Source organism: Aspergillus karnatakaensis (genome assembly GCF_047715665.1).
Source record: "Aspergillus karnatakaensis strain CBS 102800 unplaced genomic scaffold BJY04scaffold_12, whole genome shotgun sequence".
Lineage (NCBI taxonomy): Eukaryota > Fungi > Ascomycota > Eurotiomycetes > Eurotiales > Aspergillaceae > Aspergillus > Aspergillus karnatakaensis.
The window spans coordinates 60,884-85,742 of NW_027395724.1; the positions used below are offsets into that span (position 1 = coordinate 60,884).

The 24,859-nt window shown below is 51.4% G+C and overlaps 12 protein-coding genes across 12 annotated transcripts; 5 read left to right on the top strand and 7 right to left on the bottom strand.

The window, feature by feature from the left end:
• The first annotated feature begins 409 nt into the window (after window positions 1-409).
• Window positions 410-1,755, top strand: BJY04DRAFT_183386 (60S ribosomal protein eL24). The gene is made up of 3 exons (XM_073710459.1): window positions 410-526; window positions 695-838; window positions 1,016-1,755. The coding sequence occupies exons 1-3, from the start codon at window positions 476-478 to the stop codon at window positions 1,301-1,303; spliced, it is 483 nt and encodes a 160-aa protein (XP_073573677.1). The 5' UTR covers window positions 410-475; the 3' UTR covers window positions 1,304-1,755.
• A 503-nt stretch (window positions 1,756-2,258) lies between these two features.
• BJY04DRAFT_215757 (40S ribosomal protein eS30) lies at window positions 2,259-2,793 on the top strand (the record flags this gene model as incomplete). Its single annotated transcript, XM_073715552.1, has 3 exons — window positions 2,259-2,318; window positions 2,528-2,632; window positions 2,770-2,793. 3 exons carry the CDS (start codon window positions 2,259-2,261, stop codon window positions 2,791-2,793), a joined length of 189 nt encoding a protein of 62 aa, XP_073573678.1.
• Window positions 2,794-3,591: 798 nt separating this feature from the next.
• Window positions 3,592-4,190, bottom strand: gup1 (glucosamine 6-phosphate N-acetyltransferase; the record flags this gene model as incomplete). The annotated part of the gene is made up of 2 exons (XM_073715553.1): window positions 3,592-3,681; window positions 3,765-4,190. 2 exons carry the CDS (start codon window positions 4,188-4,190, stop codon window positions 3,592-3,594), a joined length of 516 nt encoding a protein of 171 aa, XP_073573679.1.
• Window positions 4,191-4,482: 292 nt separating this feature from the next.
• Window positions 4,483-7,640, top strand: BJY04DRAFT_183395 (ATP-binding protein). Its single transcript, XM_073710460.1, has 5 exons — window positions 4,483-5,485; window positions 5,533-6,221; window positions 6,418-6,740; window positions 6,810-7,252; window positions 7,322-7,640. The coding sequence occupies exons 1-5, from the start codon at window positions 5,224-5,226 to the stop codon at window positions 7,426-7,428; spliced, it is 1,824 nt and encodes a 607-aa protein (XP_073573680.1). The 5' UTR covers window positions 4,483-5,223; the 3' UTR covers window positions 7,429-7,640.
• A 780-nt stretch (window positions 7,641-8,420) lies between these two features.
• BJY04DRAFT_183396 (class II fumarate hydratase) lies at window positions 8,421-10,598 on the bottom strand. Its single transcript, XM_073710461.1, has 6 exons — window positions 10,243-10,598; window positions 10,116-10,160; window positions 10,025-10,062; window positions 9,855-9,970; window positions 8,783-9,800; window positions 8,421-8,725 (listed from the first exon to the last, which is right to left on the bottom strand). The coding sequence occupies exons 1-6, from the start codon at window positions 10,456-10,458 to the stop codon at window positions 8,539-8,541; spliced, it is 1,620 nt and encodes a 539-aa protein (XP_073573681.1). The 5' UTR covers window positions 10,459-10,598; the 3' UTR covers window positions 8,421-8,538.
• Window positions 10,599-10,661: 63 nt separating this feature from the next.
• BJY04DRAFT_18280 (alpha/beta hydrolase) lies at window positions 10,662-12,282 on the bottom strand. The gene is made up of 3 exons (XM_073710375.1): window positions 11,538-12,282; window positions 11,178-11,492; window positions 10,662-11,122 (listed from the first exon to the last, which is right to left on the bottom strand). The coding sequence occupies exons 1-3, from the start codon at window positions 12,054-12,056 to the stop codon at window positions 10,865-10,867; spliced, it is 1,092 nt and encodes a 363-aa protein (XP_073573682.1). The 5' UTR covers window positions 12,057-12,282; the 3' UTR covers window positions 10,662-10,864.
• Window positions 12,283-12,866: 584 nt separating this feature from the next.
• On the top strand, window positions 12,867-14,439 carry BJY04DRAFT_18337 (putative aspartate transaminase). Its single transcript, XM_073710455.1, has 3 exons — window positions 12,867-14,117; window positions 14,188-14,293; window positions 14,369-14,439. The coding sequence occupies exons 1-3, from the start codon at window positions 13,044-13,046 to the stop codon at window positions 14,431-14,433; spliced, it is 1,245 nt and encodes a 414-aa protein (XP_073573683.1). The 5' UTR covers window positions 12,867-13,043; the 3' UTR covers window positions 14,434-14,439.
• Window positions 14,440-14,709: 270 nt separating this feature from the next.
• Window positions 14,710-16,631, bottom strand: BJY04DRAFT_183407 (putative chitin biosynthesis protein (Chs5)). The gene is made up of 2 exons (XM_073710462.1): window positions 16,451-16,631; window positions 14,710-16,305 (listed from the first exon to the last, which is right to left on the bottom strand). The coding sequence occupies exons 1-2, from the start codon at window positions 16,520-16,522 to the stop codon at window positions 15,076-15,078; spliced, it is 1,302 nt and encodes a 433-aa protein (XP_073573684.1). The 5' UTR covers window positions 16,523-16,631; the 3' UTR covers window positions 14,710-15,075.
• A 175-nt stretch (window positions 16,632-16,806) lies between these two features.
• BJY04DRAFT_183408 (uncharacterized protein) lies at window positions 16,807-17,840 on the bottom strand. Its single transcript, XM_073710463.1, has one exon. It carries the CDS (start codon window positions 17,560-17,562, stop codon window positions 16,837-16,839), a length of 726 nt encoding a protein of 241 aa, XP_073573685.1. The 5' UTR covers window positions 17,563-17,840; the 3' UTR covers window positions 16,807-16,836.
• A 95-nt stretch (window positions 17,841-17,935) lies between these two features.
• Window positions 17,936-19,202, top strand: BJY04DRAFT_183409 (translation initiation complex factor eIF1A). Its single transcript, XM_073710464.1, has 2 exons — window positions 17,936-18,053; window positions 18,277-19,202. Exons 1-2 carry the CDS (start codon window positions 18,033-18,035, stop codon window positions 18,703-18,705), a joined length of 450 nt encoding a protein of 149 aa, XP_073573686.1. The 5' UTR covers window positions 17,936-18,032; the 3' UTR covers window positions 18,706-19,202.
• BJY04DRAFT_183422 (ssDNA endodeoxyribonuclease RAD1) lies at window positions 19,203-22,610 on the bottom strand. Its single transcript, XM_073710465.1, has 8 exons — window positions 22,556-22,610; window positions 22,321-22,498; window positions 22,175-22,262; window positions 22,055-22,125; window positions 21,955-22,006; window positions 21,430-21,906; window positions 20,279-21,380; window positions 19,203-20,226 (listed from the first exon to the last, which is right to left on the bottom strand). The coding sequence occupies exons 1-8, from the start codon at window positions 22,601-22,603 to the stop codon at window positions 19,282-19,284; spliced, it is 2,961 nt and encodes a 986-aa protein (XP_073573687.1). The 5' UTR covers window positions 22,604-22,610; the 3' UTR covers window positions 19,203-19,281.
• Window positions 22,611-22,668: 58 nt separating this feature from the next.
• On the bottom strand, window positions 22,669-23,335 carry BJY04DRAFT_183424 (uncharacterized protein). The gene is made up of 2 exons (XM_073710466.1): window positions 23,117-23,335; window positions 22,669-23,051 (listed from the first exon to the last, which is right to left on the bottom strand). The coding sequence occupies exons 1-2, from the start codon at window positions 23,229-23,231 to the stop codon at window positions 22,987-22,989; spliced, it is 180 nt and encodes a 59-aa protein (XP_073573688.1). The 5' UTR covers window positions 23,232-23,335; the 3' UTR covers window positions 22,669-22,986.
• Between the last annotated feature and the right edge of the window lie 1,524 nt (window positions 23,336-24,859).

A 24,859-nucleotide genomic window follows, 5' to 3' on the forward strand; every position in this document is an offset into this window, starting at 1 on the left:
GCGTATGGGACTGATAGAGGCATCGAGATAGAACATTGAGCCCAACTACCCCAAGCAGATCAGCTGATCTTGTTGGTAGAACTGGTCGCAAACCATCGCAATATCTTGAAGATGGATTGATTGGCCCGTTGAAGGGAATTGATGGCGAAGTGGTGGTTTTGGCTGTATCTAGTTCCACAACATATGGTGAGATAGATTTAGCGATAAGAATCGCGAATATCCCGCGGCCATCATATTCAGTCTTCGTAATCGTAGCAACTTTTTGTTCTCCATGGTATTGGGGCGTCTTGCTGCCCGCGGTATAGTCCAAAGGGTCGAGGGCAGAGCCGAATCACGTGCCCGCGCTTAGCGAGCTCCGCACCGCACCACCTCAGAATTGTGGGAGTCTCGCGAAGGCCGCGAAGTGACGACTCAACCACCCAACGCCAATCGACAACACCTCGTTCCATTCGGTCGCGCATCTCTCACGTTCAAGATGCGTACCTACGACGATTCTTTCAGCGGTCAAAAGATCTACCCCGGAAAGGTGCGTTTTGTCCTTCCGCCAAACACCACTCCGATGAGACTTCGATGAACCATTTCGCTCCGACCGAAGACTCTGGAACCCAGGCTTCACGATTGAAAATCATCGCCAAAACTCGACATATGAGATTTGATATAACGGACTTTTGTTGACTTGGATTTCGTGTTACAGGGAAAGCTGTACGTCCGTGGCGACAGCAAGATCTTCCGCTTCCAGAATGGAAAGTCCGAGTCCCTCTTCCTGCAGCGCAAGAACCCCCGCCGGATAGCTTGGACTGTTCTCTACCGCCGCCAGCACAAGAAGGGTATCTCTGAGGTCGGTACCGCCATTTTATTGCACCTTGATTTTTTGATATGGGGCAAGTGGATTGGGAGCTGCAACGGGCCACTTCTGGAATTATCCGAAGTCAACAAGAGGGGGAACAAACTGAAAGGCTTCAGGGGATACAGGTTGCGATTTGAGATACAGTGCTGACGGATATATCGTGAACAGGAAGTCGCCAAGAAGCGTACCCGCCGTGTTGTGAAGCACCAGCGCGCCATCGTCGGTGCCTCCCTCGACGTTATCAAGGAGCGCCGCTCTCAGCGCCCCGAGGCCCGTGCCGCCGCTCGCCAGCAGGCCATCAAGGACGCCAAGGAGAAGAAGGCTGCCGCCGAGTCCAAGAAGAAGGCCGACAAGGCTAAGTCCGCCGCCTCCGGTGCTAAGGGTACTGGCCAGCGCATCCAGAGCAAGCAGGGTGCTAAGGGTTCCGCCCCCAAGGTTGCCGCCAAGTCTCGTTAAGGAATCGATATAACGGTCTGGGTTGGGCCTGGGGAGGAAAGGATTTCATGAACGGATTAGGGCGGTTACAGGAGCTGAAATATGTCTTTTCCCTACCACACAAAATGAAATGTTCTTCTCAAATCTCGGTGTACGAACGCTTATCAAATTTGCGGTGCTCAGACGGTCTCGCATTGCCTTCCATTCATTCTATACCGGGTTGGACGTGATTGGATCGGCCGTTGGCATACTCCCTATCGTAGTGCTCGTGGACTTGCTACCAGTGTAATCTACGAGGCAGTGCCCCGCGTTTTCCAAGTCTCGTTACTCCAGAGTATATTCTGCGCGTTGCCTCCTGAAATTTTGGGGTTGAAGATGTTACAGAGTAGGACGCATACGTAGCTATCGACTCTTCAGACAGCCTCATGACACAGCACATCCTCATTCAACGCCTCATAAGTTTGTCATTTCTAGTACAGCGATTTAACTTGTGCCAGCCGCAGGATGTTCCTATGCCTTAAAGTAAACTAAATGCCGGCTGCACTCCGTCATACTTGGAGCCTCCAGTATAACTCAGCAGTAGGGCTCAAACCTATCCTAACCAGATTCGGACTCTACAGCATCGAGTCACAGCCTCAAGCCTCAAAACGATATGAAAGGTGTCGCTGGATATAAACTTTGTTAATGGTACTCTAGGTGATATTAATCTGAAAATTCATCATGACTCGAACCACACAATTACAGTCGAAACCACTCAGTGGATATGCTGCAGATATCATGCCTCAGGCATCAGCTGACTCACCTACCGCCTCAACCCTCCTTCCCGAATTTGCCATCTCGCTTACGGACCCAGCTAGCGCGATTCGCCCACAGAGACAAGCCCAGTGCAGCCCGGTGACTCAACGCAACCCCCCTTTATCACACCTCGACTCCTCAACTTTCCCATCTTTCGACAAGTTCTACATCACCAGCAGCCATGGGTAAGGTTCACGGCTCTCTCGCCCGTGCGGGTAAGGTTAAGTCTGCTACTCCTAAGGTTGGTTTTTCCCTCTTTCTTTCCTGTGTTCGAGGTGGAAGTTTGAAAATGGCGGAATGGTCTTTTTAGGGAAGGTTACCAAGGAGGAATGAGCAAGAGGAGGAGAAGAAATCTGAGGCGGGATTTGTGCGATGGAATACGATGAACAAACGATGGAACGGTCTATGAAATGGCAAGAACAAGGCTGATCAGGTTTCTTGATGATATAGGTCGAGGCCCAGGAGAAGAAGAAGCTCCCCAAGGGTCGCGCCATGAAGCGTCTCAAGTACACTCGTCGTTTCGTCAACGTTACCATGACCGGTGGCAAGCGGAAGGTACGTTATACCAATATCAGTCGTGGATACGGATTGCAGGGGACAGGCAACAGCCAGCCAATATCACTCGCAAACCGGTTATCCTTGATAACCTGGGACCTCCCGAACAAATAAACTAATTTGTTGCTCCTTCACAGATGAACCCCAACCCCGGTAACTAGATACCCTCTACCGGCAACTCGGTAATCGCGGCGGGGAAATGACGATGACGACCACGACCGAAAAGAAGAAAAGCAAGACGATACACGGCCTGGACGGTTAATCCCATTTACGTTCCTCTTTATGCGACCTGGTTCAGTCGGAAACGGGACTTCAGATCATTAAGCGCCGACGCGGAAAGACACTCGAGTTTTGCGATCCAGAAAAGGAGGCCGGACCCGGTGATGTTTGCGGTTATATGGACTGGGGGTTTCTTTTCGTGTACGGCTGGCTAGGTGGGCCTGGGTATTTGTTTCAATCATCATCATCTACAAATGGGAATTTCAGCTTCGCTTCGGGGATAGGTTTTGATGTCTCTTTAGACGGATGTCAGGTGATTGATGGACCCCTAGCGGTTTTATCTGCAACTGAAACAGATGTCTGATTTACGTCTTGCTTTGTAGTGGCATATTTGGACTGAGTTCATTAGTTCAATTCGCCATGTAGCGCCGTAGACTTCGATTCATACTATCTGTCGCCTGCAATATCAGGGTTGGGCGTAGTAAGAACGAGGTATAGGCATCTTGTACGAACTTGTTCCTCTGCACCACAAACATATAATGAAAATGAACAGTGTTTTGATCTATGTATACGTCTATGTATGTTTCAGTGACAGAACCCCGAAAGCCAGTATCCACAGCCTGTCCCTGAGCGCCAGAGACTATAGTCTCACATGGACAGAAAACGAAGCACGAAGCAGCCCCATCCCCATCATTATACTCCGTAAAGCCTCGTACTCTAACATATCAATCCTCTAGACTCTAGTAGTAGTGAGCCATCTCCAACCCAGCCCGCTTGAATCCACACTTGAGATAGAATCCCTCATTCGCCTCAGAGCAATCAAGAATCGTCTGCACACCAAGATTAGCATCTCTTCCCCACCCTATCAAAAGAACCAAAAAAGAAACCAGAGAGAGAGCGAGGGAAAACAAACCTTGTAAGCCCCCACCTTCTCCGCCACGAAATCCAGCGCCTGAATCAACCTAAGCCCCAGCTTCTTCCCTTGCTGGCCCTTCTCCACTGCAATATCCTCAATATGCCCAACCATTCCTAGAGCGTGGATGAACTTGCGCTCTACAATCAAACTCCCTGTGCCGACGACCTGGTCCTTCTCGTCCGTGATCACAAGCAGATAGTATTCGTCGTTGCGGGTGGCGATCCAGTCAAACCGCTTGTCCCAGGCTTCTTCGCTGATGTCACCGACTGTGGTGAGGACGCGGAGAACGTCGAGGTAACCCCGGTGGAAGTCAGAGCGGCGGAGGGGGCGGATTGTGTAGCCGGTTGGGAGGGCGGCGGCGACTTCGGGGGAGATGAGGGTTGTAGGGAAGAGGGGGGTTTCTTCGGCGGTTGAGGCGGTCATTTTGGGTTTATTTGAGGGAGTATGTGAGAGAAAAGTGAGAAGTAAGTGAAAGAAAGGTTTCTGGTCGGGAATCTGTCGAGGGACGCTGTCTTTGCGATTGAGGGGTTGAGCGGCGGTGAGGTGAGAGTGAGAGATGATTAAGGGTTGGTTTCAGGCCAGGAATGCTCTTTTGATTGAGTAGTGAGAGATGGGTGTAGAATTGAGCAGTGGTAGGTGAGTTGGGGAATGCGATTGGATTGATGAACGAGAGACTGGAGGGAGGTTGGATAAGTTGTCAACAAGCTGAAGGCCCTGAGGCGGAGTATATGGATGATTTCGAGGGGAGGAACCATCCATCGTCGGGCCCCACTTGAGACACCTCGAGGTATTTTTAGACCACCTGCTTCTTGTCCAACAACACCTCCGATATTCCTCCATCCCTGAAGGAATAGATGCTGAAAGTGGCGTTAATGAGGCCACTGGTGAACATGCTTTATTGAAATGACTTTTCTAAAGAATTGTCTGAAGTACGTGGTGATAGTTTTTCCTGAAGCCGTGAGGACGTACAATATATATCCTCGCCGTACCGAAGGACTTCCCTTGATGAAGTTGCCTACTTCTCTCTCGAATCAATCCTTCTCTGGATCTCATCTGTACTTTATTCTCCCAACGCAACTGCTCACCAGCGTCCTAAATGCTCGTGAGTCAATTATTTTGACCACACGGTCCTCCTTTATCACGCAGCGGCAATTTCGACTACAGACAGCATAAGGGTTGGACGTCGGCATGAAGAGCAATAGCCTTGAACAGTTGACATCGCTACTCAAAACGTTAATACATGTGCTTTTTTGGATTTGCGCTCAGGGCTGATTGCCAACCTGATACCGTCATAGACAAAGCAACAAAGACCAGCCTACGATGCACAAAGAGCAGATCAACCAGGGACCGACCCAGTCGGCTGCTTCCTTTTAACCATTGACCCTACGCCATCGATGGCTCTCCTCCCACGAAAAGACTTATTCTTACGGCAGTCCATGTCCTTTGAGCTATCAAGATGAGCGCACCTCCAGAAACCAAACGATGCAAGCTCAGTACGAAGGAGTACTCCCGCATACTAGGAACAGGGAAGTGCCTGGGAACTACCATATGGCGCGACAAGAGGTGCGCATGTGCATGTCCAGAAGGAATCTTCCTCGCGTTTGGATCAGCCCTTGAAAACAAATGCCACAAATGCGGCCATCTTCTTGTGGAGCACCAGGATTTTCCAACGGATCTCTCAATAGAAAGGTCTGAGCCGACTAAACACGTCGCAGAAAGTAAGTAGATATTCGCTCTAGTAGGTAGGCAGCTGACAACATTGTAGGCCGGAAATGGATGAAAAAGAACAAGGCATTGATATGTCTGCGGTACAATACAGTATCTAAGCTCGCAGACACTCTTGATTCTCATGAAGTTGTCCAAGTCATTGGTACACCGGCCAGTGGCAAGACATTCCTATCCGAGCTCTTAAGGAACTTCTACCTCGAAAGAAACAGAACGGTTTTCCTGCTGAAATCATGGGACAGAATGGATCTCCATGGTGATGCCTGGGATGAGCTAGCTCTGCGCCTAGAACGTACCTATCCAGGCTACAGTTACAAGGACTTCTTCGCGCCGCAGACGGTGATAATTATCGACGAAGCTCAGCGCTCATATGACGATATTGATTTCTGGAACATAGTAATCAGAAAGCGGCTGGCCAGCGAGGGCCACGATATCAAGATCTGCCTCTTCTCACGTTATGGAAGCCCGTTTACCGGTGTGGAAGAGCTCTTCAACAACCCTGCTAAATTCGGTGCATACAGTCATGTTGGACTTACCGCGCTACCTACCGAATACTCAATCGGCATAGGGCTCTTCTATACCACGGACGAGTTTGAAGAGGTCGTGTCTCTTCTGTCCAGTCGACACGCAGAGAAGTTTAGACTTGATAGTGAAGCCAGAAAGTACTTGTATGAGCTCACGGATGGCCACCCAGCAGGTGTTGCGGCGTTGGTCAGTTATTTTCATCATGTGAGTTCCCAGGAGTACTATTTGGCTTATCTCTCTCAAACCTTTCGAACGTCCACAATTCCTCTTTCAATCAAAGGAACGGACTGCCTGGTCAGGTTTACAAGCCGCTGCCTTGATCGTTCGATAATGGACATGTGGACTACGAAAGACAAACTTAGAAGCTGAATGATAGGATCACATGACTAACCTTGACTAGATGCACCGCGAAGACCTTAAGAATGAACTTTATAATACGATTACGAGAGACCAAATACTTCGAGATATCAAAGATGAAGCCAAAGTTTTCAATTATCTCGAATCTCAACCTATCGTTCGCTCGTTTCCTGGCAAGAGCAACCTCACACCCCCGGCCGCTGACACGCTCATCAAGATCCTGGAAGAGGGAAGTGTTCCTTACAAGACTGGTGCTGGTAGTGCCGGCTTAAAGATATGTTACAAAAATAGCTGGGTGCAGAGAGTAGGCCGCAGAGGAGAGAGCCACACCGATCTTGTCGTGCTGCCTTCACGCCTCCATGAGAAGTAAGTACTACAATGCAGACCAGGAAAAGACGTACTTCACGCACAGTACTGACTTCAAATACCTTTCAGGTACATTGAACACCATTTCAACACACAAGCCAAACCATTCCCGCCGAAAATCCAGAAACTCGACGACCTAGCCCTAAAAATCCTTCGACAATTCTCAAGAGCCACGCTAGAAGATGCCCTCGAAGGCAACCCCATCTTCCCTCCGGCAACAATGACGAGTATCAAGACGACGTACCAGAACGAGTTCTACCGCGGCTTCAACCAGATCGCAGGCCGAGGCGTGCCCATTTCTCGTGAATGGTCACGAACGAGTGATGGCCGCGTAACCTTTTACATTCCGCAGAAAAAGTGGGCCATTGAAATCGTCTCGAATCTGAGTGACGATAACCTGAAGGAATACCTTGGGAGGTTCAAGCAGGGCGGGAAGTACTGGGACTGGATTGAAGAGGGGAAGGTGGAGGATTGGGTCGTGATCAATTTTACGACCGAGGCACCGAAGGCTGGTAGGCACTCACTGTTCTCCCTCGCTATTGTACTTCTGCAAGGACAAACATACTGACAATATGCAATAGGATCCTCTGACCCAAAGCTCTGGCACGCCGTCTTCGAGAACGCGTACAAAACCATGAGGGTTCTCACTCACAAGAAGAAACCCGTCAACATTCGTCTGAAGAAGTAAGCCCGTCAGCTTGGTCCTTAGAAGCCCTACCAGTTTTAGTTTGCGCCTTAAGTCTTTTGGATTTCGTTTTCATTTCTGGAGTTCCCTTGTCTCAATCTCCTGTACGTTACTCTCGTCACTCATTGTCTTCTTCCCTCATAAGCACACACATGTCCATCCCAAGCCCAACTGAGCCCACCTTGCTATTTCGAGTCAGCCAAGATAGATTTGTGGCACCCCTCTCCGGTGCATAGGGTGTAGATCAAGTAAGTGCAGGCGGCTAGATGCACCTGCACCTGAACCCCAGTGCTCTGCCACCGGAAAAAGAAATCCGAAGCCCCCCCCACCAATTCCAATAGGGTAGGTAATCATCATGTCATTTCATTTCCTTCACATAGGTAGACTGCATCTCTCCAAGGACACACAAAAATCTCAAAACAGAGCGAAAAAGCTGCACCTATTGACTTTGCCACGGCCTCTTCTTAAACTAGTAGCCTACGTATCGACGATTGGGGGAGTGTGTACCTAAGGTGTTGAATGATGCTCGCTGGGTACGTAGGATACGTAGGGTACCTAAGAGAGCAAGAATAGATATAACACGTAATATCTGTTTCCAGAGAGGTGTACAGACTGAAAAGTACAGTAGGGGAGGAAGGTGCCGTGTCTAGGCGGGGGTCCATCGCACTTGCCTTGTGGAATACCAAGGGCCACAGCGGAATAGGAAGGAGCGGTTCTCAGTACGATGTATGTGGCAGGAGCGATGGGCGAGTCTCGAATAGGAAGGAGCGAGTTATTACCTGTGCAACTGCACCTGTGCTGCATTGGCGGAAGGAGCGACTGACAAAAAAAGAAAGCTCTGGGCCGTCGTGCCTGCCCTGCCTCAAATTGTATTCTGTACTCTATACCTGGGTAGACCTACTGGCAAGGGGTAGAGGGCAAGAGGGTGCTCTTGTATGGGAAGGGGTTTTTTTTTTGGCTCTCCAGACGGCCAAATACGGAGTATACTCTTAACACACGAAAATAATACAATATATTCAGTATACAAGTCACGAAATAGCTAAGGTCGCGACAAAATTTTAGACCAGTCTAAGTATAACACCCATCGCCACAGATGCACGGTCATTTGCTCATTTATTTCTTCTCCTTGGGGCTCAGCATCAGCTCGGGACGGACGTGCTTGTCGAAGTCCTCTTCGCTGAGAGCCTTGAGCTCCATGGCGCTCTCCTTGAGGGTGATGCCCTTCTTGTGGGCGTTCTTGGCGACCTTGGAGGCCATGTCGTAGCCAATGACGGGGTTCAGGCAGGTGACGAGCATCAGACTGCAGGAATTTGTAAGTTCGGAAATTTCTAGCAAAGGAAAGAAAAATGGGGCTTACCTCTCGTGGAGGAGAGTGTTGATGCGGGGCTCGTTAGCCTCAAGACCAGCGACGAGGTTCTTCTCGAAGCTCTTCATGCCGTCGGCGAGGATGCGCACGCTGTGCAGCAGGTTGCGGATCATGAGGGGCTTGAAGACGTTGAGTTCGAACTGGCCGTTCATGCCGCCGATGGTGGCAGCGACGTGGTTACCCATGACCTGGGAGCAGACCATGGTCAGGGACTCGCACTGAGTGGGGTTGACCTTTCCAGGCATGATGGAGGAACCGGGCTCGTTCTCGGGGAGGATGAGTTCACCGAGACCGCAGCGGGGGCCGGATCCGAGGTAGCGGATGTCCTGAGCGATCTTGAAGAGGGAGCTGGCGAGGGTGTTGAGGGAGCCGGAGGCCTCAACGATGGCGTCGTGAGCGGCGAGGACCTCGAACTTGTTGGGGGCGGTCTTGAACTCGGTGCCGGTCAACTTGGAGACTTCGGCGGCGATGGCCTCATCGAAACCCTTGAAAGTGTTGAGACCGGTGCCGACGGCGGTACCACCCTGAGCAAGGTAGCGAAGGTGGGGGAGAGAGGCGTGGACGCGCTCAATGTTGCGGTCGAGCTGAGCGACGTAACCGGAGAATTCCTGGCCGAGGGTAAGAGGAGTAGCATCCTGCAGATGGGTACGGCCGATCTTGATGATGTGCTGGAAGTCGTCAACCTTCTTCTGGAGAGCATTACGGAGGCTGGTCAAAGCGGGCAGGAGAGTGTTCTCAAGCTCGACAACGGCGGCGATGTGCATGGCAGTGGGGAAGGAGTCGTTGGAAGAAGCGGACATGTTGACGTGGTCGTTGGGGTGGACAGGCTTCTTGGAGCCCTTGACACCTCCGAGGATTTCAATGGCACGGTTGGAGATGACCTCGTTGGAGTTCATGTTGGACTGAGTGCCGGAACCGGTCTGCCAGACGACCAGAGGGAAGTGGTCGAGAAGCTTGCCCTCAGCGACCTCAGCAGCGGCCTGCTGGATGGCCTCACCGATCTTGGGGTCTATACACGATTAACATCCGGGTTAAACCCTAGACTCTGTAGTATGGCGCTTACCAAGGCCGAATTGGACGTTGACTTTAGCAGCGGCACCCTTGAGGATACCGAAAGCCTTGATGACGGCATCGGGCATGCGGTCCTGGGGCTGGTTGATGTCGAAGTTGCCGAGCGAACTATCCTCCGTCAGAATCTTCCTCACTTTGTATGTCTTTTAGCGAGCGCCTTACCGCTGAGTCTGAGCACCCCAGTACTTGTCGGCAGGGACCTGAACGCTTCGATTAGATCTTGTAGCTGACGTCTCGGCATCGGCTATCGTACCTGGATCTCGCCAAAGGCGTCGCTTTCGGTGCGGGTTTCGGAGGCCTATGGAAGAAAGCGTTAGCACTCATCCTGCACACTTTAGTCCTCGTAGAGCCTCGTAGAGCTCTAACAGCGCAGTGCGTACCATTGTGACGGTTGAGCTGAAGGTTCTCTTGTTGGAAACGGACTGGAAGGACTGGAGGCGGGGGAATCGGCTATTGGACTGCAGCGAGAAACGGCTAGAGAACGAAGCGGGGGAGGAAGCAGCCAACGTCAGGCCACGGCGGGCCACTGCGGGGGACGCTTTGGCGACCGCATGTGTGAGGGAGCTCATCGAGCGCACCGCGGTTCGGGAGGTCATGACGAAAGATTAAATGCCGGCCTATATAAAAAGAACGGGATCCCGAAGGTGGTAGAGTGGTCTTTGCGGTGCAATTGGGAGAATTGCGCTCTATGTGAGAAAAAGAAGCGAGGAAAAAGAGCTCCGAAAGGCGGCCAACGCAACAGACTTAAAAAAAGATCACGACCGACTCTGTTCGACAGCTCCAGGAATTCGAGTTGTTTCTGGCTGCTTTTCCCTGCCGTCCGTCCTCGCCGGCCGATTTCTCCCGGCCCGGTATTACGTTTACCATCAGGATATACTTCTATGGGAAAGTGTCTGATATAGCTGTATCGTACGGTAACAGGAACCGGCGGATAAACCAAGATCCCAACATTTCCTTTCCTCCTTGACTCCCAACAGCAACAACCTATTGACAGCAAGGCCATTATGAGACGAACTCCTTCTTCATCGTCTCAATAACTTTGGCATTGAACTTCTTGCCTGAGTCCAAGATGTCGTCCAGCCCGCAAAATGTGTGCGGAGCTCCCGGAACCCGGACCACTTCCACTCGTCCGCCTGCGGCTCTTAGCTTGTCTGCATAAGCTATCGCCTCATCGCGCAGAGGATCCATTTCCGCGCTGAAGACCAAGGCTGGTGCCAGATTCGAAAAATCAGGAGCCAAGATGGGCGATATTTTCCAGTCCTGGGATTGAATCTCCATAAGCATATGGGCCCGGCAGCAGCATGAGAGTACTTACATCCGCCGATGGAGCAGGTCGGGGCACACCCAGGAAGTGTTTATGGAAGTATGACATCCTCGCAACTGGCAATGCCACGGTGAACTCCATCTCTCGATATGACTCATAGGGGCAGCTCTCCCGGTCAAACTCTCCCTCTGGCGTGAACGGATTGTGCAAGTCACAGACAGGCACAACTAGGACCTGCAGCGCAAGCGGAATGTTGGCATTCCGACAGTGATGCGCTACCACCGCTGAGAGATGCCCACCAGCAGATGCTCCGCCAACGGAAAACTTTTCCAGGTCGAGGTTGAACTCGGTTGCGTGAGACCGGATCTAAAGTACGTCAGATTGATGAACGAATACGTTCAAGAAACGAACCCAGTTGAAAGCCGTCCAGCAGTCTTCCACGCCAGTTGGAAACTTGTGCTCTGGTGCGAGCCGGTAATCCACGTCAAACGCTACCAGGTGACCATCGAGTCCATCCACAAGGCGTTTACACAGGTCATGGTCAGTCGCCAGATTCCCAAAGACCCAACCACCGCCGTGAAAGTTGATGTAGACAGCTCTTTTCTTGGGCTGCCCTTGGTCATCAAGGATAGGCGCGGGCTCAAAGATACGAATCTTGATCTCTCCGTCTTTAACCGGGCATGTCTGCTCAGTGATCCGGAAAATATCCGGTCCTGCAGCACGACCGTAGACGGTCAAGTACTTGGCCGGATCCTTGCGAAAGGCTTCGATTGGTACCTCGTGGGTATGCAGGCGGCCGGCATTGTATTTGTTGTAATACTCTACGTAGACCGGGTCAAACCGAGGGAGCAGCTCCGGAGGGATGCTGTTATGCAGTGGCTGAATGATCAAGCCAGGACGCAGGTCATGCAGGTCCTTGTTTCCCGCCATTGGTTACTGGACTGCAAATATGACGTGGTAAAGGGATCTTGAGTATAGAATCTGGACAATAGAGAAGAGTGATGTAGTTCATGCGGAAGATGCGGGGGTGAGCGAGGGTGTCTTTCCTCCTCCAACCTCAGCACGCTATCTCTTCCCCTCTCTGACTCCAACTCACCAGACTCTAAAGTACACTAGAACGCCCGCGATACATCCTGATTTCCAGTTTTGTCTTCCCGCCTTATCTCGCGGGCTTTGCGAAATAAGCCTGGACATTTATCATGTGCGGGGATCTCAATGAACTGCCTCTCGGCTAGCGACGGCTATTTCCAGCACCTCCATCAATGGCTTTCGGATATTGTTGATGGGCACCTCCTCCACCTGACTTCTGACTTCATACACCAGTCTTGTCTATGCAATTGAGAAGGTTCCCCTGTCAGCCTATGAGGTTCGGCTACTCAATTGATGTCAAGGCTGTTGAGATATGACTGTAGCCACGGGACTTTGTCCCCGCACAACAAACCGCGAAAGACCAGAACCAGTACGCATCAGTCCAAATTCGTTATCCTTGGCCAGCCGGACAAGTTGAAAGAAATGCGTCACCTTAGTATGTATGAGCAATGCAATCCCTCAAGTCTCTTCTAGCTAGCGGCTTTATCACCCAGTTCGGTGGTCGCCTGGTTCCATCAGAAAATTTTTGAGAGGCCAATGCCATGGGGATCCATCAGCCGAACCACATATAGGGGCGATATCGGTCCCAGCCTCGTTCCAGCGCGTACAAGTATATTCTGACTGTATCCCCATCCTCCAATCTTCAGGGTACTCAATTCCTGAATTCAAAACCGACGTGAAGATTGGCAACACTAGTGTCTCCAACTTTGCTTGACTCATTCCACACGGGGAGATCTCGCCTAGTATAAAACGCATCCACTTCTCCACCTCGCATTCCGCACTTCCACCTCTGCGCAATAGCTCAAGGACCCCCAAACCTCAATCGCAATGACCGTGCTCACTGTAGCCCCCGTGCCCCCGGACGAGATCTTTGCGCTCAATCGCGCCTACACCGACGACTCCTACCCGCAAAAGGTCAACCTCGGAGTCGGGGTCTACCGCACCAACGAAGGCCAGCCATGGCCTCTCCCCTCCGTCCAGGAAGCCGAGAAGCAGCTCGCCGCCGAGGACAACCTCTTCCGCCATGAATACACAGCCATTGAAGGCGACCGGGCCTTCCTCCCCATCGCCCGAGACCTAATGTTCGGCTTCGACTCACAATCCACCCCAGAGCAAGAAGCAGCCAAAGCCCGCATCGGCACCGTCCAAACAGTCGCAGGAACCGGCGCAAACCACCTAGGCGCCCTCTTTCTCGCCCACCACATGAAGCCGCGCACCGTCTGGCAATCAAACCCCTCCTGGGCAAACCACATCACAATCTGGGAGCTCGCCGGCGTTCCGCGCAAGACATACCCCTACTACGCAGCCGCCACCCGCTCCTTCGACTTCGAGGGCATGATCTCAACTCTCGAATCCGAGGCTCAGGACGGCGACGTCATCCTCCTCCACGCCTGCGCACACAACCCCACAGGCCTAGACCCGAACAAAGAGCAATGGAAAGCCATCATCGACGTCTGCGAGCGCAAGCGGCTCTTCCCCTTCTTCGACTCCGCATACCAAGGCTTCGCATCCGGCTCCGCAGCCGAAGACGCCTGGGCCGTGCAGTACGTGCTGAACGAGAAGCCCAACATGGAGTTCTGCGTTGCACAAAGCTTCTCCAAGAACTTCGGCCTCTACGGCCAGCGCGTCGGCGCTTTCCACTACGTACTCAACGAGGGCTCCGAGAGCCTCAGGGACACAGTCGTCGTTAACCTCTGCCACCTTATCCGCGGCGAGTACTCCATGGGTCCAACGGCGGGGTGCAGCATCGTGAAAAAGATCCTCACAAGCCCGGACCTCACGAAGCAATGGCACGATGATTTAAAGATCATGAGCTCGAGAATCATCTCCATGCGCAAGGCGCTGTATGATGAACTCGTGAGACTCGAGACGCCAGGAACGTGGAAACATATCGTCGAACAGGTAATATCGAGTTCCCTGCCCTTACCTCTTAAACAACCAATCAACAAACAAACCAACTAACGGTCACCAGAACGGCATGTTCTCCTACACCGGCCTAACCCCCTCGCAAGTCTACGCCCTCAAAGACAAATACCACATCTACCTGCTCAAGTCCGGCAGAGCATCAATCAGTGGCCGTAAGTTCTGCACTAGTTACTAGTACTTTCTACCCTTATTCCCAAACATCACACTAATGGGATACCCGTTGCTAGTGAGCCCCAAAAACGTCAACTACGTCGCGAGAGCTATTGACGAGGTTGTGCGGAACGTCAACTAATTCTACTCTACTCTATCTTATTCTATATATGGGTGGGTGGGTAGATGAAAAGGTGCTAGAGGTGTATGGTTGGATTGTATATAGCATATAGCATTCATGCAGAAAGAGTTGAATAGAGTATATCATTCCTCTACCTACCCTCGTAACTGCTCATTCAGGGCTACGCTACTTAAATTAGGGTGGCTTACGTGAGTGTAAAGGGTGTAACTATATGATAAATAAAAACAAACCTCACGTAAGCGAGCTATACGCTGTATGATACGCCACTGGAGAACCCCTGGTGCAATTGAGATAGTTGACATGGATAGGTAAAGCGGCTGTGCCATTCTCAGACTAGGTACCCTCGAACACTGAACGACAACGATCTAAACTGACCTGGAGCTCGAAGACTAAAAGTGCACTATGTATACAGCAAATAAAGCAGAACCCCGAAGGGGAATAAAGACAGGGCGTTGATTATTGAAAGTCATAGAACAACCCGAGGGGAATATGAAAATAAGAAGAAGTTGATTCAATAGGGAGTCATAAAATAAAATATCAAGTGGGATAGAATATACAGGTACTCGAAGAAAACGCAATAAACCGTGACAGGGCGGGACGTAAGGGCAACGCAACGCTGGACAAGTCAAGTCAGGTCGTCAATTAAAGAGGCACCTCATTAAAATCCGATTCCGAGTTCTCCTTTGCCTCCGTGGATTTGCTCTTGTCGGTTTCCTTGGGGTTTGATAGGTCTTCCTCCTCGTCCTCGGATTGTTGTTGCGGGCTTGTTGGTTTGGTTTCTTTCTCCTTGTCTTCATTTTCGTCTCCATCTTCTTCTTTTTCGTCGTCGTCAGGTACGGTAACTGTCACAGAGACAGGTGGCACGCCGTTGCTTTCAGGATGATCCACGCGTGATGCTGCCTCGCTAGCTTCGGTATCCTCGTCCTTTGGTGGTGGAGGGGGTGCAGCTTCGGCGTCCTCTGAAGAAATTCGATCATCGTCTGCGGCCGTTGGCTGTCCGTTCATGCTCGCTCCTGGGAATGGGGTCAGAGGGGGCTCGGGGGTAGCCTCATCACGATCGGGTTGGTTGCTCGGTAGAGATAACGACTGCGACTGCGATGGGCGCGAAGGTGAGGTTATAGAGGACGTAGTGCGCTGATGCTGTGTCGAACCGTGAATGGGGCCAAGTTGTCTCGCCTTGGGGTCGGCGTTCAAGTAGTAGCCCCTAACGCTGACAATGGTACCCTCTGCCTCACAGGCATCCACCCACTCAGGTACGACAACAGGGATGTTCATCTCGACCGCCTTCTCCCACAGCGGGCCCCGACCCTCGGTGCAGACAAAGTGTGTGGTGTCAATTCGCACAGAGTCGATGAGCTTTCCGCCAATGCGATCAAGCGCCTCCGCGAGGGCCTCCTTCCGCTGGGGGTGTATGACACCGGTAGTTACGGTGATACCGGAGAGATCTGTCATCTTGTGTGTCCGGCAAGTCAGCTTCTCCGATTGGTATGTGCCGGCCGTGGTACGAAGAACGAGGTGGAAGGTGTATTCGCTGTGAACCGCGAGACCGCTGATCTTGGTGCTGCTCGTCTCAAGAGGCCGAGGGATGGATCCAGCTTTCGATCCATTGCGGTATAATGACAGGGCCTTCAAATTTGCGGTGGCTAGGTCGATAGGGTCCCATTCGAGGACGAGGGAGGTTTGTGTGGCATTGCGAAGGCGGAGGATGGGCGGAGAGGGGGTCTTGATGCCGTAGGTGTTAAGGATACGTTTTTGAAGGTTCTGGAAGGCAGCGGCATTGGCAGCCTCTGCGGCATTATTGCGCGACACAGTAATGTCGACGATGCTGCCGGAGGTGATATTGTTCGGGAGGAGGACGGAGGGGAATTCAATCTAGGGGAGAAAGATTAGCATTAGTGACCACGTGCGATGATATGAGTCGACAGGCAAACACTTTCTGCTGCCAAAAAGTGATGTAGGGGGCTGGAGCCTCTAGCAGGCGCCAAATGTAACAAGCAAGGCGAATAGGAGGGCTTACGAGGCGATTGTCCTGTGTCAACAGGACAGCAACTCCGGCGTCGACCTTTCCAACGGTCAGGGAGACCAGCATTCTGGCAGATAAGCGCGGGTCGACAGTCCAGCAGGGTTGGAGTATCAGTTAATAGCGTATGATACTGAATGGGAGAAATAAAGCTGAGTGTTTGTGGTCTTGCTGGAGTTGAAGTTGGATGTTGTCTTGGTCTAGGGATCGGCAGTAGTTGGCGAGCAGGTGCCAAGCTGAGCCAGACTGAGCCGGACAGGGGAGCCGCGTGTCTACCACTGTTGTTTACTATTTCCGAGTAACAGTAATGTACACTTCTATATATCTGGGTCTATGACAATAATAATAATACATGGGTATCTTCAACAATCATGAGAACAATCTCAACTCGACTCCTTTCGTTTCCCTATTATGATGGGTTTCATCCCAAGCTTGGGCTTCGCTAACTTTGGTGGCTCCTCCTCATGGTTCATCTTATTCTGATGCTGAAACTGATGCTGCTGTCGGTTGTGCCTCTGACCCTGGTTATCTTGCTGTGGCTCCTCCTCAAAGTTCGTCTTCTTCTGGTGCTGAAACTGATGCTGCTGTCGGTTCTCCCTCTGACCCTGGCTCTGGCTCTGGTTATCTCGCTGTCGCTGTTGCCCTCGTGGTGCCTGCTTCCCCTGCTGTGCAACTAAGTGGTCCACCAAAGATTTCATGTGCTCCCGAAGCGCAGGATACTTCTGAGTAATGCATTCTGGTTGAATGTAGAGCGTCACACTCCCTCTCAAGTCACGGCTAGGCAGAGGCCCGAAAGCAGGATCACGGCTACTAATGCGCAGCCTGTTGCCCTCCGCATCATATCCACGTTCTTTCAATTCTTCTTCGAAAACGGAGCGTACTCTTCTAGCACACCAGGATCGGATTACCCGTTTCCAGGGAACTATCTCCTTGGTCGAAACTCTCCACCATAGCGCATTCTTAGAGCGGTTGTCGCACATGTGCTGGATCTTTGGCCGAACGGGATGAAACCATTGCAAGAGGTAGCGCTGAGCATGCGGCGGTGTGAAATAATGGTTGGAATAGAATAGAGTCACTGGCTTCTTCGCAGCTGATTTGAGTCCTTTCATCTCTATAGCGGGCGCACCGTGAGGCAAGGAAGGAACCGGTGCGTGATCTGCGACAGGTCATCGGGGTTTGGGAGAGAGGGCCGGTGAGCATGTACAGGGTGGGAATGCTCAAATAGTGGACTCAACGACTTCCGCCGAGTTCTAGTTTCACAACAGCGAGGAAGACCGTCCCTACAACCGAGATATCCTAAATAACAAGACGTCGATGCTGCTTGGAAATCGGAATCATAACAAAGGCGGTGGAACAGAAATTCTTTGAGGCCTGAGGCGGAAGTTCAGGCCGCCACAAAGAGGGCTGACATAATTTGTCACAAACTTGATTGAAACGATATTTAAAGGCACACTGTCCCCCCACTTCCACGTCGCTTCGGCTGCCCATCTCCTTCCACCTCAGGACCCCGGTCTCTATTTCGATCTTCTGATCAAATACCACGCGCCCAGCAAGTACCATCTGCTAGGGACTTTTCAGCATGCCCAAGAACAAGGGAAAGGTATGACTCGAGCTTTTTTTCATTCTGCACCCCGCTCGCTCTGCCGCGTTTTCGCTGTGTTGTGCTATTTTTGCCTCCGGCTGCTCCAGTGTCTTGCCAGCAATTTCCTGGGTTTAGCCAGGCTGGACACTGCTAGAACAGCAGGAGCGAGGATTTTCGACATCTCCCAGTCCCAACTTTCTACTTGCCACTCTGACTCTGTACTAACGCATGACTCCTATAGGGCGGTAAGAACCGTCGTCGTGGAAAGAACGAGAACGATAACGAGAAGCGTGAACTCGTGTTCAAGGAGGAAGGCCAGGAGTATGCGCAGGTCGTGAAGATGCTCGGCAACGGCCGTCTCGAGGCCCTTTGCTTCGACGGCGAGAAGCGCCTCGCCCACATCCGAGGCAAGCTCCGCAAGAAGGTCTGGATCAACCAGGGCGACATCATCCTCCTCTCGCTGCGTGACTACCAAGACGAAAAGGGCGACGTTATCATGAAGTACACCGCCGACGAGGCCAGGAGTCTCAAGGCCTACGGTGAACTGCCCGAGCACGCCAAGATCAACGAAACCGACACCTACGGGCACGAGGGTTTCGAGGACAACGTCGAATTCGACGAGGACCGCGACAGCGAAGACGAGAAGGAAGTCGATATCGACGAGCTCTAAAAAGCGTACAACATCTTCCAATATCGTTGCATTCCATACTCCCTCAAGAGCCACTGGGTTCTTCCCGCCAGCTTCGACTATTCTTCGGCCCTTCGATTATATCACCGATGGTCAAGCCTCTCCGGCCAGCCTCATTTCCGAGACGGTGGTACACTCGCGACGAAGAATGTTGCGGCTCGCGGCGCCTCCCGCTACGGCTTATCCTTAAGACCAGTGCTCTCCCAAGCTCCATAGTATGGATCATCGATATTCGGCAATCCCGGAGATTCACTCCATGATGACGATAGATTGTGATTGTTTTTTTTCTCCAGCACATATTTACATCGTGGGAGGACTTCTCCAGGTTGCAGGCAAATGGTCATGACGCGTCCAGTATCTGCTGGTCCATGTCGTGTCACCGCCCCTTTGTCTGTTCTCTTTCAACTCACCTTGCACCTTTTTTTCTGTTTGAAAAAGCTTGGATGATAGATTAATGAAAGGGTTATGAACATTATATATTTTGAACTGTATCATCGCGTAATCCGTAAACCAGATATCCAGCACGGCACTCAGTAGTGACATCTATATACTCCTATTCTACGCACCCTCAAAAACACTCTTCTTAAAAAACCCCACAACCTTTCTCGCCGCCTCTTTTCCCATAATCGGATCCAGCTCGTCAACACTCATATTCGCAACCTCTGCAATATTCCCCTTCTCCAGAATCAACCTCTCCAGACTCTGCGGTGACACCCCAGGAACAGCCCTCAACATCTCTTGCGGCAGCAAATTAAACGTGCGATGCTCGATCCCCGATGCAGTCATGACATTCCCACTCCCCGTGCCCGTCCCTGTATCCATATCGACATCCAGATCAAGCCCGATCTGCACCGCACGAACGGGGTCCGGCTCCGCGGCATTTTTCTTAAGTTCAGCGAAGATCTCCGCGGTTTGGTAGGGAGATGAAGACCAGATGATCTTTAGTCTCGGAAACGCCAGCGTGAGGAGCACAAGGAGGTGCTGCGCAGATTTCGGGGCGGAAGGGTTAATCAGGTTTGAATTTGAAGATGACAGCGCTGTTGTGACGGTACCGGAGCTTGAGAAGCCGAAATCTGCGTTCCCGAAGCCAGGACCTGGTGTGAGCGCTGACGTGAACGCGTCGAAGGTGAACGATTTGTTTTCGTCGAATTCGATGAGGAGGAGCGGGGACTTGTAGTGTGCGAGCATTGTTTCTGCTTGGTTGTAGAGGCGCCCGTTGCGGAGCGATTGGAGCAGGTCGCGGACGGACTTGCGTTCGACTGCGATGTCTGGGGTGAGGATGTAGTCGCCTACTGTTAGTTGGCAGGGGACGATGATCATGTTGTTGCCGTGGAGGAGGGAAGGGAGGGCGGAGCGAAATTCGCGGACGTCGACGACGACCAAGGGGGGTGTGGCTGTTGCTGTGAGCCGGCCGCCGCCAGCGATGCGGGTGTTGACTGTACGGAGGAATTGCTCTTGGGGGTCTTCGAGGGATTTATCGTGTGTCAGGGTCACTGCCATATTCTGGAGCAAGAAGTTAGTAGTTGGAGTTTGGTTGAGAAGGGTTGGCGCTTACGCTTTTCTCCTTGATGAGCTTTGTGAATGAGTCTTTTTCGCGTCGGACTGCGCTTAGATACCGCTGTTCTTCGACGGAGCCGCCGTAGTACATGAAGTATACTCGTACGTTCCTGCCGACGTGGGAGCTGCGGTATACTTCGACCCGTCGAATGAAGGCTGGGTCGGGCTCAAACATTATGATGTAGCGAGGGCGGACTTCCTCGAGGATATGCTCGTCCATATCACCATCGAATGGATGGACCATAACCAAGTCGTCCATGTCATAAAGCTCGTAGTAGTCATCTATATCCTCAAAGTCGTCGATGATGATCTCTTCCGGCTGGACTTCTTCAGCCTCTGTTGGCTGAATCTCATTCAGGAGACCAGACATCTGCTCTGCAGGTTCGGTTTCCGCTTGCACACTGCTATGCGGCTGGCGGCCGGCTGTTGGAGTTGATACCGCACCTCCACCGCGGACTCGACGCCGTTTATTGGGAGGCGCTCTCCCTTGGGGTGTTGAAGGCCGTGAATCTCGGCCTGATCCGGACTGAGCTTCTTCATTTGCGGGCTTTGTTGACAAGTTCTTGTTGACATTAGACAAGGAGCGTTTCCAGTCGATGTATTCTCTTAATCTCCTGCGCAGCATCACATCTGCTGAGCGGCCTCTTTCTTGCTTAGTCGCGTCACCATCTGCTCCATCCTTCCTCTCCTCTTCGACCTTGGTGTGCATGGTTCCCAGGTACTCACGAATTTGACGACATATTCGTTGGTCGGTGCACATTATCAGCACCGTGCTATTGGATTCGTCGGTGTTGACTGGGTTGAGGTATGCATCAGTCTCAATTTCCTCCAGTACCTCGGCCAAGACTTCCCATTTGGGTTGCTCCTCCAATACAGGGCGAAGTGTAGTAGGCAAGGATGTCACCGACGAGCGAGCAGCATCATTGCCAATCTTGCCCTGGTAGACTCTAGACTTCGCTGTCTGAAACAAAACGTGGGCAGCATCGAGGAAAAGCCAGGGTGAATAGTTGTGTCTCGTCGATCCCGGAGGTGGAGAGTGTGCGGTCACGATGGTATCCAGATATTTAACGAAAGAAACAGCATCATAAGTAAGTAAAGCACTAATTCTGTTAGTAGCCTTATCAAAGAACGCAGCGGGCTGTGACGCACTGAAGTATAGCCCTAAGATCACTCAGATCGCTGACAATCTGCCTGGTCCTGAAACTCACGCGATGCCATATAGGATCGAGCTGACGTCTAATAGCGATGTCGAAGCTCCTATGCAAGGCACTGTCCAAGGTCCAATCGGCCATATCCAAGCCCGTATTCGTCTTCTTGAGCTCTCCGATACAGAGCTCCACACACTCGAGCACAGCGTTCTGTATTTCGCGCATCTTGTCGCTCATTGGAACCTCAAGCTCGATAACTTCAGCTTTTCGGTGTCCCTCAAGTGATTCGGCGACGGTAACATGGAACCGCGGCCATAGTGAGGCTTTCCGCAGGAACAAATTTCGTAGGGAGTTGGCTAATGGAGAGAACCCGGTCGTAAAGGGTTCCGGGGAGTCCGAGAAGGCTTTTAAGAAACCACTCTTGTTGGCATGACGATAGATTCGAATAATGAAAGCTTCGGTCGAGGTCGCGACAATCCTACTCCGTCAGCATTTCCTAGACATCAACGATGGCACATAATCCTACTTGTCAGCGTGCAGTATGACCAGCCCTGTCACCTTTTCGGGATCAAGCAGCTCTAGCATGGGTTAACGACCGAACACTGATAGAAACGGGGAGCAGGTACTCGACAGCAGGTCCACGACCAATATCCTGGATGTCACACTCAGAATACCACCCTCAGCATATATCTTCTCTCTAGATCATGATCAGCGCTCATCCCAGCGTGCTGAAACACTCCACGCACCGCATCGGCACCGTAGCCCTATCAGTATTTATAACCTTCAGTCCCCTCGCAAGAGGAGTCTTGCTGATCGCATAATGCTCTGCCAGGGCTTGAAGATCGTCAGCCATGTTCCGCCGCCGGATAACGCAATCGGCCGGCCAACATACCCTCCCCAATCCATTCATTCTCCCGATCATTCGCACCGACAAGCAAGACCAAGTTATTACCCGCAGCATCGTAGAAATGAAGAAGATTCGTGATCAGGCGGAGAAGCCCCAGGCCTCGGGCAAGAATGACCAGCTCATCCTCGCCGCGGAGTTCGGTGAAGATGTCCTGCTGAAATTGCTGTGATTGAGCTTGTTAGCGGGAGGACACACTAAGTGAGTACGCAGCATAACATACCAACGGCAAGGACAGCTTCACCGGTGCGTTTTGACGTTCAGGCGGCATCTGGAGCCTCTTTACGCGGGGTCTGCAGGCTGGCGCGTGAGAAGAGCATGAGGTGAACACACGGTCACGTGTTATGATGTAATTTACCCTATGTTCGAGATTGAAGTATTCACAATTGACGCAGAGGTTAGGCTGTATCTGATTTCGAATTGGAGGGATAGACGTGATAATGAGGGCTAAAATATCAGGCTTGCAGGACTGGGGCAGTGATAGATGACTTCGACGCCAGCGAGAGGTGGTCTACAAATATATATACAATCTACAAGCTTCTATCAAGTCCTCGAGCACCAGTTGTCATTAAACGAAACTATCGTAAGTCATAATACAATTTCTCGTGAAACGTGAACCGTCCTCTTAGACAACTCTGGTAGATTTCTCATGCCTCATTTGTTGTTCAGTTCCTTCATACGTGCCTCGGTCTCCTCGCGGGACGCCTTCTCCGGCATTTCTAGAGCCCGTTAGCTAACCACCTAAGAATATACCGTGCAGATCAACAAGAATCGTAGCACTCACTGTCAGGAATTTGAGGGCCTTTGGAGGCATGCTCTTGGGCGATGCTCTCCTGGTCGTGCGTCTCTTTCTTGTCGTCTCCCTGAGTGAACTTCTTGGGGTCTGGAAGGACGGGCATTGTGGCAGGTTTTGGAGGGCTTGGTTCTTGGAAGGTGAGTACGTGATAATTTCGATGTTATTGATGAATCTCAGTGGATGTAGTGATTATGTAGAAAGTGCTCTGGAGTGGGTGATTGAAGGTTCCAAGGAATTTGCTTTTTATATAGATAGAACAGGGTGACGTCATGTATAGTATGACAGAGTTACCTACCTAGGTCTTCGGCGGACAGCACGGAAAAGTAAGTACCTAGGTAATAATAGAGCTCATATGGCCTGTATCATACTAGAGGTGGCCCAGGCCGATTGGCTCTTATATACGACTATGCACTCAAATCGTAGACAACTTAGCATTAACCCTGCAGGAGAGATTTGGGAGTATCTAGGTATAGTTCAAAACCGGTTAAGTAATCTTTACATTGTACGACCTATATCTGATCATAGATCTACCAGAATCAAGAGGCTCACAGACGTATACTAGATAGATTAGCTCTTCCCGAGCTCGTAAAGAGGTTATAACAGTGCTCAACCTTGGATACGGCAGCTGAATCTCTTTAAGACATTCATGGAAATGGAGATTACTCGGCGAGCCTGGTAGGTGGAACATTCCACAAGGAACCTGAGCTAGTTAGTGGTGAATGTACTTTGTCAGTAGCCCTGCAGGTTAGATAACGTATGCCTACTGCTCCGGCCTCAATAGCGCACATTTTGCAAGCACCGTAGAACTCAAGCCTGACTGTTTCGAAATTGCCATACCAGTGCGTTTCCTTACCTAGAGTAGCTGCAGTAAAAGGCACGGTGGGACGATATACTATATATGGCAGTGGCCTAAGCTCAGTCTTGAGCTGTATACACCAGGATTCCTGCACTGGTTGGCGTATGGAGAGCGCTTAGAAAGCGCTAGAGGTTCTTGCCGTGGCTGATGCGTCAGAGACAAGGCTAACCAAGCTGTTACTGTCAAGCACCGCGAGGTAATCGAGGCCCTAAAGTTTTAACGAGAAGCTGGCTCTGGATCTCCTCTCGAAATCATTAGTAGCCCTGTAGCGGCGACTCGTCGACTTGAGCTGTCGAGCGTATTCATTCGCATGGACACCTCTCAGCGTGCTATATCCGGTTGAGGACCCCCTCAATATTCCTACTCGGGCAACAGGCATGGGCCTGTGCACGTTTCTGGCGCATGGCATGGGTCTGATGATACGTTTGTTATGCCATAATCGTTTAAGGCGAGCAATTGGAAGACTTATATGATCAGTAGGTTTGGACGTTTTCACATGGGCGATCATTCGGATTTTCTGAGAGGACCTAATAGACAAGAGCTTGAGATTGATGCTAGGACGGAGAGAAGTATGCGAATGTGCCTGGTATCTCAGAGGCTACGGAGGGGCAATGGTTGCCTAGGTTCGACACTCTGAAAAGACGGCGGGATCAGTAGTGAAGCAGTATAGCATATGGCTAAAAAGCTGAGCGTGAGTATAGTTGATAGAAAAGGAAATAATTCGTGAAGGGTAAGATGGTGCCTGGTGGTGTGGTGTAGGTAGTTAATAAAGCTGGTGTTCCCCACTGGGCGGTGCCTCCTCTCAAGTGGCTGTCACTCCGCTCGTTCTCTTCTGCCTGCCTGTGACCTCAACGCTTGTCCTCTTTCTCTTTCTC